This window comes from Tamandua tetradactyla, chromosome 12 (genome assembly GCF_023851605.1).
Source record: "Tamandua tetradactyla isolate mTamTet1 chromosome 12, mTamTet1.pri, whole genome shotgun sequence".
NCBI lineage: Eukaryota > Metazoa > Chordata > Mammalia > Pilosa > Myrmecophagidae > Tamandua > Tamandua tetradactyla.
Genome location: NC_135338.1, coordinates 55,681,100 through 55,696,491, shown reverse-complemented (window position 1 = coordinate 55,696,491; position 15,392 = coordinate 55,681,100). Strand labels below are relative to the sequence as shown.

Below are 15,392 nucleotides of genomic sequence, written 5' to 3'. Positions count from 1 at the left end.
CAATAGAACCCAGAAGAGAAAGGAGAGTCCAGGAGAGGCCGCCATGTGCACCGCCATGTGACACAGGAGCCCAGGACCAAGGACCTACACCATCCAGCCCCAGAAGACCAGTCTTTGAGAAGAAAGCATTGCCTTGATAATATAAGGCCTGGCCCGGTAGCCTCTGGCTGGAAGCCCCCCACCCAAACTAAAACCCGTGAACATCCGGGCATACAGCTGTTCAAACTCAGCCAATCAGGACCTGCCCTGACAAACAAGCGACCCCCACTGCACACGGCCCATAGTGATGACCCCTGGCCAAGGCCCGTAGCTGTGCCCCCGGCCTTAAAGCGCGTGAAACTCCTAACCTACCACAGGAGGCCCCGTAGGCATCATCAGCACCCCCACTAGCTAGGCTATATCTAACCCCGCCGCTCCTAGGAGGGGCGCGACTTTCCCGGCACACACCCTGAGCACCCGGACCCGGGAACCTTGCTCCGGGACAATAAAATTTTTAAACTCGGACTCAGTTTCTCTGATTTCTCAGTCGGCCATGGTCTAAAACCTGACAGATGATATCTTGATTTAAACTTTTTCCTAGCCTCAATAAAAATAATAAATTCCCATTGTGTAAGCCAACCTGTTACATGCCATTTGCTTGAGCTATCTAGAAAACTGTAACACCTAGTCTCCACATCTTCCTTGCAACCCTTTGAAATCCAACTCATTCTTCAAAACTAGCCCAAGTGCCTCATTTCCCATGAAACCTTTTCTGATGGGCCATAACTTAACTCTCTCCTTCTCTCTCCCTTTGTCTGAGCTGCTATAACGTTTTGGTCATTCCAGGATTGTGAGACAGTTCAGTTAAATAACCCGTGCTTTGATGCTTAACGTATAGTAGAGGCTCAATAATAAGGGACTGAAGTGGAACCTGTCCCAGATCTGGCACTCAGTAACTGCTTGATGGCCATTTGTTGTGAATTTAGACAGCACTGACCCTTGTCCTATACATGTCACACACACACACTTGGCCCCTCAACCTTGGACTGGCTGGGTAAAGAGTGACAGAAATATTTACAAAGACAGTCAAGGAATTATGCAAGGAAAAGGCACACATGAGCAGGTTTGACCCCCATGCTTTAGAAGAGGAGGCCCAATTCTGAAGAGCTATTCTGAGTTTGAGGCACAAAAACAGACAAACTGTCTGGGTCTGGTTGCAGCCTTCTGCCCTGCCATCAGCTCACACCTGTGCTATATGGGTTCCTGGAGCCTGGGCTCCTCACTGTCACCAGCAGTGGTTCTCTGGGGAAGCCCTTTTGTTATCTCTAAAGTGGGGACAACAACATACCGTGCAGGATGGTTGAGGGATAAGTGAGATCACAAAGCCACTTGTGTACACGGTAGGTGCTCAGTACTTTGGGGGTTGGTCAAAGCTAGGTGTTTCTGACCCTGTAAGATCTAAGGTACACCCATTTGGGATATGGTCCAGACTTGGATCACAGTGATGGATGCAGGCTCATGGGAAGCATGCTAGGAACATTCAGGATGGGGTGGGCAGGTACTCTGGGCTCCTGCTTAGCTGAGGCAATTTCAGGTTATTTATTCATTCACAGATTCTTTAAAGTGTCTGACCCCTTCATTTGACAGATGAAGACGATGTTGGGCTTAGTACAGAGAGTGAACTTACCTTGGATCACAGTGGGGGCTGGTGGCAGAGATGGTCTCTGACCCAGGCCTTCTGACTCCCCATATACTTCCTCTATGGTAGGGCACAGGGCTAAGGGCGGGGATCTGGAAACTTTCTCCCTGGGGTCAAATCCTGGCTCCACCACTTAGGAGCTGTGTCACCTGGCTTTGCTACCTAACGTCTCCACACTTCACCTTTACCATCTGTCAAATAGAATAACAATAGTGCCTGCCTCATGGAGATATTGCCATAGGTCAAATCTCCCAGAGCCTGGTAGTGAATACCACCATTCACAGAGCTGTCTACATAAGGACAATGACACTTGCATTTGCCAGATGCTTTATTGTTATTGCTGACATTAAAATTCAAAAAGTTAGTCTTCAGTTGACACTCTTCCATTTGCAACCGTCTAGTCTTCCCGGTCCCATCCCCATCCAAACCCATGGGATTATAACTTAATCTCCAGGATTTTTGCTCTGCTGTCCATTTGCTTTTCTAACGAGTGAGTGGCACTCAAGGATATTGAAATCCACTGTGATTGGCGGGGAAAACTTCAGCTTTCCTGTATGATTTCAAGGGTTCATTTAGTTTTGGTGCCTTAAAAATCCTTGAAGGGTCCCTTACCCTATTCCTTTAAAGTACAGATGGAGAAATCGAGGTCCAGAGAGGGACAGTGTCACCTCAATATCACACAGCTGCTTAGGGCTGGGATGGAAGACAGTCTCCTAACTCCCATTCCAGTCTTCTTTCCAATCCATAATGAACCTACAGCTGGAGGTTCTGACTGACAGGAAACCTGGCTTGGAAATTTGACTCCCGGGAGCCCTCATCTACTGGAATAACCCTCTTATTGAGCTCTGTGGCATGGGGCTAGGCATCAGGAACCTGAGTATTTGGCCTCTCTTTGATGCTGTGTGACTTCGGGCAAGTTGCCCAGCCTCTCTGGGCCTCAATGTTATTTTCCACTGATGGAAGTATGAGGACAAGACCAAACACCCTTCAAGGTTTTCTGAGGTACCCGTCCATGTATTGTTATTGTGTAAAAGGAAGCAATCATCAGTATATCAATGACATTATTGTTTAGGGTGCCTCATTAGCTTACTAGCTACCAACAGACAGGTAGGACATAATGGGCAACACCCCCCACCCCCCCACATTCCCATCATGGAGGCCTGTGGCCTTTCAGGAGAAACCCCCACCTTAGGGGTGGATTACTTTGCCAAAGAAGAGGACCCTATTATTTAAAACAATGGCTATCAGAAAGGGTTGGTTGAAAATTATCCTAGGAGCGCTCCGCTGGGCTGACCGGAATATGATGACTGTCCCGGTGGCAGCGGCTGCTGTGGTTCCTGACTCATCCACCTCCACCACGGCTTTGTGCAACATCTGCAGGGGAGACAGGAGGCATTCTTGAGCCAGCTGGGGCTGGGAGATGTCATTGTGGGAAAAGCCAAAGCTTCTGTCCTGTGGGCATCACCCCTGAGGCATCCCAAGAAACTGGGTCATAAAGTGGGTGGAAGCTAAGTGACCGAGCAGCCACTGAGTTTGGAGGAGACCGCACACATGCATTTCATTGAAGTCTCATGTAACTCTGGGAGCGAGGATATGACAATCCAGTTTTTATAGACAAGAGAAAGGGGGTTCAGAGAAGTCAAGTAACTTAATAGAGGCCACACAGCAACTCAGTGAAGAAATTAGCACTGGATCCTTAGTTTTGTTTACTCTTATAGGACTCTTTTCCCTTAAAGAGCAGTGCTGGAGATGGTTTCCCATTGCATGTGGGATCAGACACAAAGTGAAATCTTTATTTTTTTGTTGAGGGAAAAGAGAAGGAGGAGGAAAAGGAGATGGAGAGAAGAAGAAGAAAAGAAAGAGAGAGACAGAGAGAGAAACAGAAAGGAGCCTTTGAAAGCAGATGCTCAGGAGCTTATGAACTCACCTCAGAAACCTGGATGTTCGAGTGGTTGGTGATGCCAGTCAGATCACCAGAGGAGGAGAAGATGTCACGGATGCCCAGCTTCGGGAGGACTTTCTCCAGCTGATAGGAGCCTGTGATGGAGAACTTGGGAAAGTAAAGCTGTAGCTGTCTGAAAAAAAGAACAGGATCTCTCTTAGATTCTTGTCTAAGAGACATCAACTCACCAAGCTCCTAATCCTGCTGTGTTCCCTCTGCTTCGTCATGCTCCTTCCGGCACCTTGTTCACTGCCCTTCCTCAAGAGTAGAGCTCAGCCTGCTCTAGACTTTGACTTGTGCAGTCCCCAGAGGTCACTGTCAAGTATAGTGCCACCCCATGAAACCCAATTTCCAGCTCCTGTTTCTCCAGCTGGACCAACCCCCAGGGGCTGGGACTTCATATAATGCCTCTGACAGCTCCCAGGTTGGGGGGCCAGACCTGTCATTGCTGTGTGGCCTGAGGATGGCCTATGTCTCCCTGGGGAAGGAGGATCTAGGGTTAGGCTTGCCCAGGAGTAGTCTGAAAAGTACCTCTTTCTGAACATCTTGAGCCACTTCTTCAGTGTTTTCTCATTCAGTCCATTCTCCACCTGCTCCATCTTGCCCTCACTGGGGAGAATGAGCAAAGCTGTGGCATTCCCTTGGTAGGGAACCCCCACCACCCTGCAGGAGAGGTTCCAGTCATGGAGGTAGTAGTGCATGTCCTCGCGGTTCATCATGGGCACCTGCACCACTGTCTGTGGGTTCACGTAGAAGTTCTGCTCATGGGTGCCTTCAGGGTTGAAGCTTGTTTTCCACTTAGCTAAAGATTAAAATGAGAAAGGAAAAGTTGAAGGAAACTTTTCCACAAGAATTAGAAAGTCTCAGCTGTAAATTAAAAGAGTGGAGACAGTCAAGAGAGTGAACCGAGGTTGACTTAAGCACATTCTCCTCAGTAGCAGCGAGGACTGAACCCCCTTGACAAAAGGCGAGTCCCTTTCTAACTTTGAGGGCAACTTTTAACTTTTCATGGGGTATCTCCTTCCATGTGTGCAAAACAAGGAAGCTAGTTTTTATGCATTTGGAGCCCCTTTACCTTAACGTTCTTTGATCCTTGGATCAAATATCAAAGTGAAGGGGGCAAAAAAAAAAAAAAGAATGGCTATCTGAAAACACTGTATGATATCTGGGTGAGTCACAGTTTTCCACTCTTCTCAATATTGAATTTTGATTCAAGTTTGGGAGAGAAATTCCTGTTGGGAAGCCTTAGATTATGCTTCTTTCTTTGGCTGCTTCTTGTGGGTATTTTTGATCTAAAAGTTGCTAGTGATCATTTCCATCTCCTTAATAGATGTCAAAGGTAGATGTCCCTGTACCCCATTTAGCTTATTGCACAATTATTCTCTCTACCCTGGTGTGCTGGTTTGAAACTGTCATATACCCCAGAAAAGCCATGTTGTTTAATCCTCATTCAGTATCATTGTGTGGGATCTTTTTTATTGTTTCCATGGAGATACGACCTATTCAATTGTGGGCAGTAATGTTTATTTAGTGGTTTCCATGGAGATGCACCCCACCTATTCAAGGTGGAGTTCCTTACTGGAGCCCTTTAAGAGGGAACCATTTTGGAAACACTGTGAGAACCAACAGAGCCAGAAACCTTTGGGAATGCAAAAAAAAAAATGCCCCAGGGAAGCCATTTGAAGAAGCCAGTAGAGAAAGCTGGCAGACATCCACATATGCTTTCCCAGCTGAGAGAGAAACCCTGACCTTCATCAGCCCTTTCTTTGGAGTTAAGGTGTCTTTCTCTGGATGCCTTAGTTTGGACATTTCTATGGTCTTAGAACTGTAAATTTGCAATTTAATAAATTCCCTTTTAAAAAACCATTCCATTTCTGGTATACTGCATTCCAGCAGCTTTAACAAACTAAAATTTTTGGTGTAATGAGGAAAGCCCTGGGCTAGAAGACAAGAAGTCACAGAACCCAAGGTTGGTACTCACCATTCTTTTTTTTTTTTTAAATTTTTTTATTAATTAAAAAAATTAAGAATAAACAAGCAAAAACATTAATGTATCATTCCGTTCTACATATATAATCAGGTACACACCATTCTTGACAGCAGGAAAGTTCCTTAAGGGGTGTGGGGGGAGTTTAACAATTTAATTATTTCCGATCTATCTACCATCCCCTCCTTCCCTCTTCTCTCTCCTCCTTTTCCCTCCCCTTTTCATTCTCATCCAGTCCCCAGCTGACATGTTCAGCCTCTAGAAGGAGAAGCAGATATGTGAGCTGATATGCATGGGGATGTTTATAAGAAACATCAGGGAGTAAAGGATGTTGAGGTCAGCTCTTGAGGAGGAGAGAGGAGAGTTTCTAGAGGAACAGGTGCTGAGCCAGGGCTTCCTTGGCCGAGGAAACAGTCTCAAGGAGGGCCCAGGGGCAAGGATCTGGGAAGTGGGGAAAGGGTCTGGGAAAAGCCCTAGAACCTTTCTAAGGTCCTTGATCTTGCCCTGACTAGTTGTGGGATTGGTTTCTTTGGCATGGTGATATAAAGTTCATGTTCCAGCCCAAAGGTCTTACCTTTGAAGAAAATGTAATTCACCATAACTGCAACTGCTGTGGGATCCAGTTCCTTGACCAAGTTCACAATCTTGCCTTGAGTTTGCTTTGTCACATAATCGTTGATCTGCTTCAGTGCCCCTGCAGAGTCCCGAAAGTTGGTGGGGAAGGTGTCTGCTAGATACAGTGTATTCATGGCACTCAGGAAGGCCTCCTGAAGGTCCAGCGTCTGGCTCATGAACAGGGCATTGCCGAGGCTCAGCTGGAGGTCATCCCTGGACTGGCTGACCTCCTGCAGGAGCTGCAGGAAGTGCCTGTGGAACTCTTCCTCTGGGGTTTCCTTCACGTTGAGGCCCAGAGCCTCCAGGATCTGAGTCTTCGTGTTAGACCTGGCCCCCAGAGAGACCATGGCCAGCGCGACGGAGATGCTCAGTGGGGAGAAGAAGATGTTCTGGCCAGGGGCAGCAGATGCCAAGACCCTGTAGAGGTCAAAGGTAAAGTCCCTGCTCCCAGTGTCTGCTGTGGTATCCACAGGTGGTTCCTTGACTTTCTTCTTCAACTCATGGTGGTGGTAGTGGCTGAGGGTGGCAACTGAGGGGCTGAGGAGCATTACGCCCAGGAGGAGAAGAAAATGCATTGTGGCTGTGCCTTGTCCTGAAATGAAGAGGAGAAACGGTCTCAGAATGAGTGTGGACCCAGAGCCTGGTTTCAGAGCCATGGGCTGAGAAAAAGAGAGAAGTGGGATTAGGGGATGTGCAAAAATGACCTTCCCAAGAGATGCCACCACTCACCGTGTACGTTTGGGTCACCCAGCCTCAAAGAAAAATGATACTTCCCATGAGGATGAGGGTGAGGGTTTAAGGAAGCCAAGTGGTGGGAAGGACAGCAACTTGGGGACTGGAACATCTAAGCAGAGGAAAGGGGAGGCACAAGAGGGGCTGGCCACCAAGGCAACAATGCTCTTGTCTCATCCAAGTATGTGGGTGTGCAGAAGAGGTGTGTGTGAGAAATGGGGGTGGCAGAGGGTTGTCCTTGTCCTGCTTTGTCAGCATTTCTGAGCTTACCAGGCAACTAGTAGTCTGCTTCCATATTTGGCTTCTAACATCTTTGGTCCCAGGTCTAGCATTTGGCAAGGCCTCTTGGCCCTTCTCTCAACTCAGACCAGCTACTCTAGGTAACTGGATTTCTCCTTGTTTATTCACCCAACAACTATGTACTTGGCAGCCACTAGGTGTCAGTTTCCTGGGATTGAGGAGTGAGCACAGCGGATGTCAATCAACCCATTTCCTCTTCTCCCTGGGGCTGGTTCAGTATGCTGCAGGGCCACTCTTGACCCTCGTCAGAGGCACCTCCCCCTCTTGGAGGAAGTTCTGCCCTTGTAATGTGAGTGTCCCACTTTCCTTCTCTTCTTTTTTGTATCCTCCAAGGAGGAGGCCCTCTTAGGTGGGGTCGTTTGTCACTCCAGCCTCATCACTCTTGCCCACCAATGAGAAGCCTTTCCCATTCCTCCCCCTGGCTGCAGCCCAAAGCCTTCTTCCCACCCTCTGTCGTAGTTAAGGGCAGATCCTGGAGCCCAGCAGCCTGGGTTAGAAAGCATCCAAAGTAAGTGTAAAGGAGTGCAACAGTGTTCTGGTGTTTTCCATGCCTAAAAACACCTAGTGGAGCACCTGATCCTGGGCAGGTACTCAGCGGAGATAGGGTGCATTTCTTACTTCCAGGAACCACAGGGCAACGTAGTGGTGGTGGAAATCTCAGCCCGGCTATTTCCCTGCAGCATGGTTTGGGCAAGTCTGCTGCCCCGCCTGCAGATTGGAGGTAATGTCAGTACCTACAGCATTGTACCTACATCATGGGGTGGTTGGGGGACTTTAACAGAAAATGTTTTGGAGCAGCACCTGGCACAGAGCAGTGGTGCAGAAGTGGGAGCTGTCAGTGTGGCAGCGCTCTAGCGTCTTGGGCCTTGCCACATGCTTGCCTCCTGCTGTGTTCAGGTTATACTGATAGGAACAGCAGTGATGACAATGATGGCTGCTCTTCCTTCTTCTCCGGCACCTACCTCAAGAGTTGTGAAGTGAGGCTCAGAGGAGTTAAAACGTGGCAAGTGCTTAGAGCAGTCAGCGTTTGGGGGCTTACTGCACGGCCAGACTCTGCACCAAGTGCTTTCATGGAATTCTCCCATTCGGTGCGCTCAGGCCTGGGGGTGGGTTTCATACTAACCTGTCACCGAGGAGGGAACTAAGGGGTACTGGTGTCATGGTGTGTTTGACTGGCCAGCCATATTACTTGGAGTTCTGGTGTCCCCTGGCCAGAGGAGGGAGCTCTTCGACCAGTCCTGACCTGGAGCTTCTCCCCATCAACGTGGAGATCATAAGTAAGTGTACAGATTGGGGGCAAAAAGGGAACAATGGGTGGCTTGGAAGAGGTGGGCACTGTGCTAAGACTTTTTTTCAAATCTACCTACCATCAACCGAGGTTATTATTGCTGTACAACTGAGAACATTGGAGCTCAGAATGGCACAGTAGCTGCCTAAGTCTGCAGAGCTAGAAGTGGTCAAGGTCAGATTTGAACCCAGGGCTGCAGTCTCAAGGCAGTGTATGTTCCCTGTACCCTGGAGCCCTGCTGGTGGGCATTTCTGCCTCCCCTTACCCTTTGCCAAAGTCTCCCCTCGGCCTTCCCTAGAAAGCCCTGCTCTGCCACCCTTTTCTGGGTCATGTGTCAAACACTAACCACAGTGTCGCTGAGAAGGTATTTTGCAGTTTGCAGTCAGTTGACTTTGAGTAAAGGAAATAGCCCTTGATGGGTGGGCCTTACCCATCAGCTGGAGATCTTAAGAGCAAAAACTAAGGCTTCCCAGAGAATGAGAAATTTTGTCTTGTATCTTCAGCATCAAATCCTGCCTGAGTTTCTAGCCTACCGGCCTGCCCTGCAGATTTCACACTTAAAAGCCCATGATTTTTTTTTTAATTAAAAAAAATTAACAAACAAAACATTTAGAAATCATTCCATTCTACATATATAATCAGTAATTCTTAATATCATCACATAGTTGCGTAGTCATCATTTCTTAGTACATTTGCATCGATTTAGAAAAAGAAATAAAAAGACAACAGAAAAAGAAATAAAATGATAATAGAGAAAAAAACTATACGTACCATACCCCTTACCCCTCGGAAAGCCCACTATTTTGTGCACCAATTCCTTACATATGTGTTTATAAAATCTTCTATTGTTTCTGTCTGGAGAACTGACTGATACACCCACCTAATCTCCCAGGAAATGATCCGGCAAGCCCATACTGCTTCAGGAGTTAATGCCAAAGGAACTGGTGCTAGAACTTTCACTGGAGGAGGGAACCACTGCAGCTGGTGGCAAACCCACAAAGCCTCATATATCCCCACCTGTGGTGGGCAGCACCTGGCTGGAGAATGGGGACAATGATGGCTGCTCTCCCCTGTGGCGAGTGTCCCAGAAAGAGGGTCCCAGTATACTGGTAGAGCAGTGACTACTTTGTTGTCTCCTTGGCAATTCCCTTTCTTCTGCTTTACTGGCCCTGTGATCTTTTGGACAAAACTCTCACTCTTCCCACCCCATGACGCCCCTGTCTTCCATCTGCACAGCTGTACGAGCTGCTTTCTACCCACACTTTCCTGGGAACCCCGCTGGGCACCTCCCCAACATGGGCACCATGTCATCAGGTCCCCCAACCCAAGGGCAAGCAGGGCCAGCCAGCAGCACGGTGCAAGTGGCCCAAACCCAACTCCACAACATCCTGAGAACTGTCCTAGAAGCGGCCAGCTGAGTGGCTTGCTGGCGGGGTTGTGAGGAGACGGGCTTGAGCTTGGGAGTCAGGCAGACCTGGCTGCAGCCTCATCTGTTGGCATGAAGTAGACTTTTCATAGAGCGTTCTCCTTCTAGGACCTCCCTGTTTACAGACCTGAGTACGGCAGCTGCAGCCACAGCATGGCAGCAGGGACAGAATGTCATTAATGCTTCCTCCAATCTCACCCCCACCCTGAGGAGGCAGGGGCTCTTTACCAGCTGCACTCTACAGATGCACAATCCAAGTGCCTTTGCTAATAGTGGTAAAGCCTGGCCTCAGCCCAGGGCTGACCCAGACTGCCTTTTAACCCCTGCATTTGGCTTCCTGACCCCCACGGTCCTTATTTCTATGTCAAGGCCTCAGCAGCCACCATGGGCAACCCTTAATCTGCAGATAATTAAGAAGCAAGTTTAGGGCTTCCATCCTGACACTCCCTTTCTGTTCCCACGGTGGAGAGAGGTCTTTGGAGGGCACATGTGGGTGGGTTAATCTCTGTGTCCTCCAAACTAGAATATTTTATGGTCCCTCTGCAAAGGACCGTGATATAGTCCCTTCTGCAAAGGGTTTATCAGGATGCTTCCAAAGAAACAATTCAGCTTAACTGAATAAACACTTGATGAGGGCCCAGCTCCTGATAATTCACCCCCACCCCTGCCAACCACATGCAATGGAGGGTGTGCTGATGGGTGTTTCCTTCTGGGATCTGAGCCCAGAGGCCCTGGGCTCAGGAGTGGGAGAGTTGGTCTCACCTCCCATCCTGCTGTCCTCCCATCCTCTTGTGCTTGTGGCTGGTCTGGTAGCCTTAGAAAAGGCCCTTCCCCTCCCCAGCCTCAGCTTCTTCGTCAGCAGCTCAGGGCCTGTTGTCCCAACCTCCCCACCACCCATTAACACCAGAGGTCTGATGAGTGAGGGCCACGGCTTCCAGTGCCCACTGGGTCTCCCTCAGGAGCAGATCTCCTTGGAGAGGACCCCAGCAGCATTCAGGCTCCCCTTTGACTGCAAGTTGGGAACCAGGAAACCTTGTTATATCTGGACCTATCTCCAGTTTTCATTAACGCTACTAGCTATTGAGGACTTACTAGATACTGTAAATATTGCCACATTTAGTCTTCCTCAGACGTATTTCCACTGACCTCATTTCATAGATGAATAAACAGGATGAGTGGAATGGAAAAGCTTGTCCCAGATTTTGATGGAACCAGGGCTAAAGTCCAGATTCCTCTACCCCCAAAGCTCATGCTGCCTTTGGCCTCCATTTTGGGGTTCTTGGGTGTGGCATCTCCTTCTGTCTCTCCACCAGCCCCAGGTGTGCACCCCTCAGGCCTTTCAAAAGTCACCCACCTGCATCAACTCATTTACTTGCCTCCCATTACACAGAGGAGGAGACAGAGGTTCAGAGAGATCACTTGGCGAGGGAATGGAGGTCCCGGGGTGTTTGATGCAATTTTCTAGTTTCAGTTTAGGCTCTCCAGGGTCTCTGCTGGAAACACGCAGCTTCAACAGAACTCTTACTGAAACCCACACTCTTCTGACCAGAGGTGGGTCTGCCCCAGGTCCTGGGAGCCTAGGACTCAGGAATCTGGTCCCTACAGGGCTCCCGCAGAGCCTCTGGCCTGGCTATCCACTCCTAGGCCCCTGCAGTCTAGTCCATCAGAAATACCCAGATGTCAGAGGGAAGAGAAGGTCTGAGCAACCCAAGCTTATTTATGAGTCTCAGGCCAAGGTGACTTGATGTGTGGCAGGAGATGGGGTGGAGGGTGGGGTAGGGGGGAAGGGGTGGGCATGTTTTCCCGCTGATTCCCCATCATCCATGCACTCAGATCTGTAGGCTTTTATTACAAAGGTCTGACAACAAAGTCCCACTTTGGACTCAATGGTGGGACGTGTGTAGCTGAGGACGGCCTGTCCAATATCTGCCGATTACAATATGGGGTGTAGGACTTGCAGCCCAGGCAGAGAGGGAATGACAAAGTTTTACTTTCCACTGGATTCTAGAGACCCAGAAACAGAGCTTTGTGGAAAAAGTGACCTTGGGAAACTTTCTTACCCTCTTTCTCCATTTCCAGCCCATCAACAAGGCTTGTCAATTTCCATCTCTAAAATATGTCTTAAATCTGCTTGGCTCTTTCCATGTTCCCTGTCATCATCCTAAAGAAATTCTCTTCATCTTTTACCTGAACCACCACAGTAGCTTGCCCTCTTGCCCCAGCAAGCAATTCTGCAAACAGCATTTCAAGGGATCTCCTTTGAACATGAACCTGCTCAGAGCACAGGTTACTTACGAACACCATTGCTACCCCAAGGTTTTCACATAAAAGGAAATTTGCCTTGTGTTAAAATATGCTAGCCCCTATGTGACCTGGTTCTACCTGGCTCTTGCCAGCCTCACCTCCACCTGCTTCCCCCTACTCACTCTGCCTAGGCCCACTTTATCTTTTCTCAATTCCTTAAGCATTCTCTATCCTGCCCCTGGGCCTTTACACATCCCATTCTCTCTACAGGAAATCTCTGACCATGGCCAGATTCACAATAGAGGCTTCAGGTCTCTGCTTAAATACTTCTCTGTGATGCCCTGTCAAAGCTAGTTTGACTCCCTTCCCTCCACTGTTATTCTCCACCCCAGCCCTTCAGTGTTTCTCCCATAGTTCCATCACTTAGAACTATGCAGTTACATATGCACTGCTTGGCTTCCTTTTTTTATTGTGAAAAATAACATATAAACAAAAAAGGTATAAATTTCAAAGCACACCACAACAATTAGTTATAGAACAGATTTCAAAGTTTGGTATGGGTTACAATTCCACAATTTTAAGTTTTTCCTTCTGGCTGCTCCAAGACACTGGAGACTAAAAGAAACATCAATATAATGATTCAGCAGTCATACTCTTTTGTTAAATCCTATCTTCTCTGTTATAATTCCACCCTCTCCTTTGATCTTTCTCCCAACCTTTAGGAGTATTGGGGTTATGCCTATTCTAACTTTTTTTTGATAATATGGGATAGGGGGATGGAACTAGTTGATGTTCTGGAGAGGCTGGCCCCTCTGGGTTTCAGGACTTATCTGGCCTAGGAAACATCTGGAAGTTGTTTTCTGGAAAGTAATCATAGTGCATGGAAACTTTGTAGACTCTCAGATGTTCTACAAAGGTGCTCTTTAAGATTGGCAGGAATGGTATTGATTGGGATTTGACAAACCATGATAAATAGCAATATTTAGCTGAAGCTTGAGTAAGAATAGCCTCCAGAATAGCATCTCGACTCTTTTTGAACATTCTCACCCACTGATACCTTATTTTGTTATACTTCTCCTCGCCCTTTTGGTCAGGAAGGCATTGTTGATCCCGCAGTGCCAGGGCCAGGCTCATCCCTGGGGGTCTGCTTGGCTTCATTTTCTCTGGGCCCTTCCCTGACTAGAATATGTGGTCACTGCAGGGAGGGCCCTTGTCTGTGCTGCTCTGAGCCCTGAGCCTTCCTCAGTCTAGGAAACGTGCTCTGTATAGCCTTGTGGAATGAATGAACAAATGCGTGGGTGAGTGAGTGAATGAAACCCAGTCCCTGACTCTGTAACTCCTTGGTGTGAGACCACTCATTGGGCACTACGGAGGGCAGCAGAACCAGGCTAGGCTCCCGTAGGGCGTCTCCCTGGCCCAGGGGTTCAATTTCCAGGGATTTCGAGTAATCCCTCCCTGAAGCCAACTCTGAATTCCTGTACTGCACATGAGGATGCTGGTCCCCTAGTGGGGGTCAGGGGGAGAGAAGGGGTCTCCTTTTATTGTGTCATTGCTTGCCAAGGGCTCTAGAGTAAAAAAAAAAAAAAAGTGAAAACTCCAATGATTTATGTCTAAGTTTTGTTTATTTAGCAAACGTCCTGACAGCATCCTGAGCCCCTGAGGAGCCACTGCAACCCTGCTGAGGGGCAGCCTCCAGGACAGAGCTGCGTGGTCTTATCTCAGGGCAGCAGATTAAGTTTCACAATTATCCCTGACTTCTAAGGGTTGAGAACCCCAGGCACAAAAACCAATGGAAGTTGTCATTATTGAGCACCTCCAGTCTGCCAGATATTTTGTCCCCACGACCTTATCTCAAGGTTTCTCAACCTCAGCACTGTTGACATTTTGAGCCAGATCATTCTCTGTAGTGGGCGCTGTCCTGTGCGCTGGAGGGTCCTTTGAGCAGCCTCTCCCAGCCCCCACCTGCTGGATGCCGGCAGTAAGCCCCCCAACCCCCAGTTGTGACAACCAAAAATTGTTTCCAGACATGCCAAATGTTCCCTGAGGGTAACACCAGTCCAGGTGAGGACGACTTGCCTTATTTAGTCTTCAGGTCACACCATGCACAGGGGATAATTATTTCCATCTTACTGCTGAGAAAACTGAGCCTCACCCAGTTTTAGTATCGTGTCCAAGATCACACAGCTAGTGGGTGTCCACCTCTGCTGCCTGGAAGTTGGGCTCGATCCCCACCATAACAGAGGGCTCTTCCCACTCTGGCTTTCTTCACCCTTGGATACTTCCAAATCCCATAATTCTAGGGTCCTTTCCTTACCCTTCCATGCATGTTTTTCAAGCCCATAAAACCTCTTTTCTGCACTCCACGTGTCTGTACTTACGGTGTCCCGTGGCAAGGCGTGGCAGGCAATCGAGGCAGCGGTCCGGCAGGCTGGGTCAAGAGCAGAGGGCTGGCAGGCTAGAGCTAGTATTTGTGGCTGATGGCGGCAGGCTCTGCTCCACCCCTCCCCTGGCCCCGCCTTGGCCTGCCCTGGTGAGCCCTTTCAGGCCTCCAGCCAAGAGGAAAGAGCTGGACAAGGCCGCCCAGGCCAGTGGCTCACAGCTCTGCAATCCCCACACTGGACACTGTTTGCCTGCAATGGCAAGGGCCCTCCCGGGACACATGGCTTAAAAAGCTACCAATTGCTGGCATTCCAGAGTCAAAGAAAGGGACACCATCCGGCAAACTCTCACTTTCACTAGGTTCCATTCTTTCGCTCCCTGTAGCTGATTTGTTGTAGATCCAGTGGAGTGGGGGCTTGAGCCCAAGCTGGCTGCAGGTTTCCTGTGCTTCCTGGACTCCCAGACCATAACAGTCAGATTTTGGTCTAAATTAAATGGATTGAGAGAGCCTCAGAATGGCTGAATTGAAGTGATCATTGCATCATTTCCTTGTTCCACAATGGAATTGAGACTCAGAAGATGAAGGGACTTTTGAAAGTCATATACCAAGGGTGGGGCTGGGTGATGATTAATGCCAGGGTCGGTGACTCTGACACTGCTCTTTACTTAGAAAAGGACTGAATCTGGGATTTCTTTGGGTTCGGTTGGACTGTCATTTTTCATCTTGCACTTGAGGATTCCTAAATCGGCCTTATACTTCGGGGAGTATTTCCAAGACATTAGTGCAGGATATTGGCGCAA

The 15,392-nt window shown here is 48.6% G+C and overlaps 1 protein-coding gene across 1 annotated transcript; it reads right to left on the bottom strand.

The window, feature by feature from the left end:
• Positions 1–1,988: 1,988 nt before the first annotated feature.
• Positions 1,989–14,723, bottom strand: SERPINA5 (serpin family A member 5). The gene is made up of 5 exons (XM_077123452.1): positions 14,591–14,723; positions 6,182–6,814; positions 4,152–4,422; positions 3,606–3,753; positions 1,989–3,052 (listed from the first exon to the last, which is right to left on the bottom strand). Exons 2-5 carry the CDS (start codon positions 6,795–6,797, stop codon positions 2,867–2,869), a joined length of 1,221 nt encoding a protein of 406 aa, XP_076979567.1. The 5' UTR covers positions 6,798–6,814; positions 14,591–14,723; the 3' UTR covers positions 1,989–2,866.
• Positions 14,724–15,392: the final 669 nt, after the last annotated feature.